This window comes from Erithacus rubecula, assembly GCF_903797595.1.
Source record: "Erithacus rubecula genome assembly, chromosome: 26".
In the NCBI taxonomy this organism is placed as follows: Eukaryota; Metazoa; Chordata; class Aves; order Passeriformes; family Muscicapidae; genus Erithacus; species Erithacus rubecula.
Window position 1 is genome coordinate 1,552,514 of NC_136678.1, and position 6,157 is coordinate 1,558,670.

The 6,157-nt window shown below is 59.7% G+C and overlaps 1 protein-coding gene and 1 long non-coding RNA gene across 2 annotated transcripts in view; both read right to left on the minus strand.

Annotated features, from left to right (window-relative positions):
- Positions 1-2,340: 2,340 nt before the first annotated feature.
- LOC306812525 lies at positions 2,341-3,198 on the minus strand. The gene is made up of 2 exons (XR_013776864.1): positions 3,034-3,198; positions 2,341-2,812 (listed from the first exon to the last, which is right to left on the minus strand). It is a non-coding gene; the product is annotated as an uncharacterized lncRNA (long non-coding RNA).
- A 573-nt stretch (positions 3,199-3,771) lies between these two features.
- LOC306812429 (voltage-dependent L-type calcium channel subunit alpha-1S-like) overlaps positions 3,772-6,157 on the minus strand; it is a gene marked incomplete at both ends in the record, with an annotated part of 2,761 nt that continues 375 nt past the window's right edge. The window contains 4 exons of the mRNA XM_079327016.1: positions 3,772-3,794; positions 4,203-4,267; positions 4,749-4,945; positions 5,509-5,637. Of these exons, the coding sequence (XP_079183142.1) occupies positions 3,772-3,794; positions 4,203-4,267; positions 4,749-4,945; positions 5,509-5,637 (414 nt within the window). The remainder of the gene's footprint in view (positions 3,795-4,202; positions 4,268-4,748; positions 4,946-5,508; positions 5,638-6,157) is intronic.

Sequence of the window (6,157 nt, forward strand, 5' to 3'; positions counted from 1 at the left end):
CACTGCGACACCTCCTTGGCTGCCCTGGGTCCCGTGCCCTCTGTGCTGTCGGGGGTGACACCCTGGAGCAGCAGGATATGCAGCAGGGCAGGGCTGAGCTCGGTGCTCCTGACACAGGCACTGGCACTGGGGTCTGGCAGCCCTTTGGGCTCAGAGGCTGCCGTGAGGGTCTGTCCTAAGAGGACACGGCATGGCAGGGAGGCAGCCAGGTGCCAGTACAGCTCCCAGCGTGCACAGTCCGTGCTGCAGGGCTGGGATCTGCACAGCGAGCTGGGCACCCTGCAGCAGAGAGCTGTGCCCACAGGGACATTGGCTCCCATCCTAGGAGCTGGCCTTGGGAGGCTGCTGGGGGAGACACATCCAGAGGCAATCAGAGAGCAGGGCTGGAGACACACAAGCACTGGGGAGCTGAAGGAGTCCCTGTTATGGTGTTCCTGAGCTGCATTCACTTTTCTGGGGCTGGTGGCAGCAGGACACAGACATGTCCTTACTCCACAGAAGGAAGAATCTTCCAGGAGGTGTGGGACCTATTTGGGACTCCCAGCTCTGCAGGTTGGTCAAGTTCAGGGCAAATAGCAATGGAGCATGAGGACAAACTGAGGCACTCAGAGGTTTCCTTTGAGGAGTCCAGGCTGTGTCCTGGAGAGGGATAGCCAGGACACACCAGCACTGTGGCCAATGGCCAATGAGGCAGTGCTGTGCCAGCACAGAGTCCAGCACCTGCCCTCTGCTCTGCACTCTGGGTCCCTTCACCCCATCTGCTCGTGTCTGCTCCTCCCAAGGTGCCAGGACCACAGGCCATGGCACACAGGACTCTGCATCCTGCAGGAGCTCTCGGTTCTGCTGGGATGGGTAAGTCCCAGGACACCATAGGCTGGTACAAAATCATGGGGATGAGCAGGACATGGCCTGTCTTGCTGCATGGATGTGAGGAGCTGGTATTCCTCTTTTTTTGTCTTGTGTTTGCAAGGACAGCTGGTGCACAGTGCAGTTCCCACCCTGAGCTGCTGGTTATCCTGAGGCTGGACTCTCCCCACTGAAGCCCCAGGCAGAGAAGGGCAGTGACTGTGCCATGATGTTGTTATCTCCCTACTCTCACCCACATGCCAGCTGTGCCACAAAACACATCTGCCCCCCAGTTCAGCTAGAATCAGCTTAAGAAAGACACACCACACATCTCAGATGGAGCAAATCATGCCTTGTCCAGCCCCAGACTGCAGGAGGGGGTGCAGAGCCCCCATCACAGTGGTACTGTCCCCACCATAGTGTTTAGCTTTATGTTTAGAGTCTCCAGTGACCACCCACGTGTCTTGGCAAGTGATACAGGCAGTCCTGCATCTCCCCAAACCCACCAGGAGACCACAAGCACTCACCCCATAACTTGTCCTTGACACCCCCTGTGCACCCCCACCAGCAGTGTGTGTGTGAGGGTGGGAGTGTGAAGGGCTGTAGATCCTGCCCCAGGGCAAAGAAGCAAGAGGAAGGGATGCAGCAGTTTCCCCCCCGTCCATCTCTGCTGGCTGTGTGCTGTGGGGGAAGCTGCACTGCCTGGGCAGGCACTAGCTGAACTCAGGCTGTTCCCTTGACTGAGTTAATAAAAGCCATGCTGGGGAGCTGGCTGACTCATTGATCTGCTCCTCCCCTGGGACCCATCCAAACTCTCCATTTTAATATAAATTAGCCCACTTAGGCTGGGCTGGGGGCCCCTGGAGAACCAGACCCCACTAAAGACCTGGGCTGGGAGATGGGGCTGCCCCAGTGCTCAGCACCCAGATCCCATGGGGGGCACTTGGACCCCCAGAGCAGCCCAGAGAGGAACAAACTCAGCTGCTGCTCAGCACCAGTGAGGCAGTGCTGGGAGCACTGTAGGAACAGCCCCACTGAGCTGTGGGATGGATGCCATGGGCTGAATGACAGACTGGGAAGGATGTCTGACCCCAAGAGCACAGTGTGGAGATACTGGAAGGGGCAGAAATGGCACCACAGTGCCCAACTCTCCTCTTGGCCAGCCCCAGGGCTGCTGCCCCAGTCTGAACATGCTTTCACACCTCTGCCCCATCCCCAGTTTCCCAGCCAAGAAGGCCCCAGACCCATTTTGCTGCCCAGCCCCTGGCACATCTCGTCCTTACAGGCCAGGCAGGAGGCTGCAGGCTCCAGCACAGACATGAGGATGCAGGGTCCAGCTGCTGGGATATCAGGAGATCCCCAGAACTTGGCAACCTCAAAACACTGGACTAGAGGCTGCATGAGAATCACTGCCAGCTCTGGTTATGTGCATCTGCAGCCCCTCCACTGGCTGTGCAGGTGGGATGGCAGAGGAAGGAGGGGAGGGCACCAGGGTCACACAGCAGGAACACTTTAATGATCTGTCCAGCTCTTGCAGGATCCCCTGGAACAGCATTGTCCTGCTCTGCAGCAGCATCCCAGAGGCCTGTCCCAAAAGCAGTACCACAGCTGGCCAGAGTGTCTCAGGAGCACAGGCAGGAGCAGGAACAGTGTGGCTGTGCTGCAGCACCCCTGTGACAGGACCCTGGGCACTGCAGCAGGCAGCTCACAGGCGAGTGGCACTGGTGGTGTTTTGGGAGGGAGCTGCACCGAGTCCTGGGGATCTGCCAGCTGGCACAGCTGAGGTGTCCAGTGGGGCAGAGCCACTTTTTGTGCCCTGCAGTGTTTCTCTTCCCTTTAGCAGCTCCACGGCTGCTTTCTCCATTTCATCCATCTCCAGCTGGCTGCTGGCTGCCATCTCATCCCTGGCCACTGCTAGGAAGGATGAGTCACGGGCCAGACCCCCGAGGCCTCCAGAGATGAGAGCCTGTGCAGAAGGGGAGAGCAGAGCCTGGGTGCTCAGCCTGGGGAGCTGCCCTGGCTGCAGGCACCCACCCACCCACCCATCCACCCACCTTCTCCTCCCTCTGCCCTCTGTGCTGCTCGCCCTTGCAGCTAAGCTCTGCCCCAGTCTCCCACCATGGCATAAGCATGGTATCCCCTTGCCATCCCTGCTGTTCCCTCTGCCAGGCTGTGCCCTTGCCTTACCTCCTGAATGAGGAAGGTGATGGCTGGGGTGGAGGATGTTCCTGGCTCACCAGTTTCTCCCTGCTGGAACCTTGAGCTGGATGCTGCTCCTGTCACAGTGCCATCCTCTGTGGGCAGCTGGGTGAGAGTAGCACACAGCTGCAACATGTGCTGGGACACTGCCCAGGGAAACCTCTCCCATGGTAGTGTGGGTCTGCAGCTTTCTGTCCTCTGTCCAGTGCCTGGACAGGCAATGCCATCCTGCTGGAGCTCCTGGGTGCAGGGCACCCCCAAAATGTGACCAGCAGGGCCATGTGAACAGAGAGCTGGGAACCAGCCCTGGCTCCCTGCCCTGGCACGTGCCAGGCAAGAGGCACTGTGGCCAGCAAAGGGAGCATGGGGGCAAATCTGATGCACCCTTCTGCCAGCCTGGCTGGGATGGGCAGCCAGAGGAATGTGCTTCCAGCTGCTCCAGCTTCCAGGAGCTCCCATGACTTGCTACAGCAGCAGGGTGAGAGCCCAGCTCCACTCCAGCTGACCCAAGAGAAAACGCTCCAGCAGGCTGGATTCACACAGTGAGCCCCTGGAGAGGGGCTCCTCCCCGCACAGATGGGACAGCCTTTCCCAGCACGGGAGGAGGCTCAGCTGTGTCACCCACATTACATGTCCCTCAGGACATGTCCCCCTTTACCTGCTGGGCAGGAGTGGCCCTGCGTGATGAGGACCCCCAGAGGGGGCCACTCGCTCCTTCTCAGCCTCTCATGGGTTGGGGCGGCTGTGCTCTGTGGAGGGAAAGGCAGGGAACATCAGCATGGTTACAGGAGGCAAGGATCTTCTGCCAACAGAGGCACAGGAATGGGCCTCACCAAGGCTGGGGAGGAACAACGCAATTTAGGAGGTTTCAGCAGCACCAACGAGTCCCTGTTTGAGGAAAACAAACATGGTTCTTGTGCCATGCCTGCCCTGGATGGCCAGTGCTCCCCCAGCCTGCGGCAACTGTCTCCTGTGGCATCACCTCAAAGGGCAGAAGGTCTCTGGAGCTCTCCAGAGAGATCCTGCTCAGCTCAGTGCTCTCAGCAAGCCTCCAGCTTGCTGGGACCTGCATCTCCTCTTTCCACCCACCATCAGACCTTCCATGCCCTGGCCCTGGGCTGGTCCCAGTGCCCGAGAAGAGCAAAGCCCAGACTCACCCCAGGCTGGACCCCTGCGTGCTGCTGGTACCGTCCTGCTCAGCACCTCGTCCTCGTACTGCACCCTGCAAGGGCAGCAGGGGCTCAGCTGAGTGGGGACCCCACTGAGCCCAGCTCCACCTGGGGGCAGCCCCCACCTTCCCCAGCCAGGGGGACAGACCTGGGCAACAACTGGAATGGATGAAAAAGGTGGAGACCCCAGGAAGCAGGACTGAGTACATCCTCTTACACTGGTCATTTTTGTCCCTTCTACCTGTGCCCAGTCTGGTGGCTCCAGCCCAGGCCTTGGCCCTCAGAGATTGGCAGGGGAGGGAATCCCTGGAGCCCTGCTGTCCACCTCCATCCTCATGGCACTGAGATGGAGGAGTGATGGATGGGAGCCCTGGGTGGGCCAGGGCACAGCCAGCTGCCAGGACAGCCCCAGGGCAGTGACAGGGCAGTGACCCCATGGCAGTGGCCCCAGGGCAGTGGCCCCAGGGCAGTGGCAGTGGCCCCAGGGCCAGCACTGCCCTCCCTCCCTGCACACCCAGGCTGAGTTGCCCTTACCCCTCCAGGCAGCTGCTGTTGGCATTGTTGATGTTGGTGTTGCCTTCCTGGGGGAAGTCATCGAGGAACACAGGAGAGTCGAGGTCCTCAGTGCCCACCTCAGTGAACTGCAGGGGCCTCTGGCTGGCCACCTGGGGCTGCAGGGGGCTGCTGGGCTCCATGAAGCTGTCCACCTGGCCAAACAAGCCACCTGTTCTCTGCAACCAACAGGGAGGCATCAGGGGGGGAGCCTGGAGCTCCAGGCTGCTCTGGGGCCATTCCCACATGGACACAGTGACTGCTCTGCTTTGCAGACCACACAGTCCCAAAAGCCTCCCTGCCCAGGTGGGGAAACTGAGGCACTGAGGGTTGGTGGCCATGCAAATCCTGTCACCTCTGTAGGACAGCCTGAGGTGGTAACACCTTGGACACAGAAAGAGGTGCAACTCTGCAACCCCACAGCTGCCCAGGCTGTCTTGGAGACTCCCGGGAGTTGGAAGAGAATCAATTCCTGTGACACCAGAGCTCTCCTGCCTTAGCTTAGCAGAAGGTGTGAGTGGGAACCTCCAAACCAGCAGGTAAACATCCAGCACAGCCCTGCCAGGCACATGGGCTGGGTCCTTTCACAGAGGGGAAACTGAGGCAGAGAGCAGCTTGCCCAAGATGTCACAACTTGTCCTGATGCTCACAGAAAGGAAAGAAGTGCTGATCATCCTTGTGGAGCCTGCAGGCTGACCCCAGTGCTAGCAGCCAGGCTGACCCACCTGAGGGCTGCACCCACCCTGTATATCCCTTCCTCCAAGGCAGCCTCCACCATGGCTCTTTCCAGCTCCTCCTCTGCAGTCAAGTCCCCAGAAATGGCTCGATGGATTTCGGGAGCAGCTTCTTCTTCAATGCTCCTCAGCCCAGCCTGGAGGGGACAGGAAGGCAGGGCAGGTGTGGCTGTGCCCCATCACCCCTCACCTTGGTCTTTGGAGAGGGAAATGTGATGAGGCAACTCAGCCTGGCACAGGACAGGCCATGGGTGACACTGCAGCTGGCTCTGGGCTTGGTGGCACTGCTCCTGAGCTGCACAGCTGTCCCCCAGTTGCTGTCCCCCAAAAGGGAGTGCAGCCTGATGGAGGGTTGGGCTGGTGACAGCCAAGGGCAGCTGGGGCCTCTGTCCCTGATCTGGGACCTGGCTCTTTTCCTTGCTTTGCACCTTTGGGGCCTGGTCTTCTATCTCCACAGGTGACTTCCTCCAAACAAAGTCAGGAGAGGCTATTTGGCCAGGCCAGAAATCCTCTGCCAGCCCACTCAGGCTGCTGTCTGACTGCAGTGTCCCACCAAAGCCAGCCACAGTGTCCCTCCCTCCCCCTGGTGCTCTGTAAGGCTGAGAGAACACAGAGAACACCAGGCACATGGAATACCCAGACATGCTAAGGGGAGAA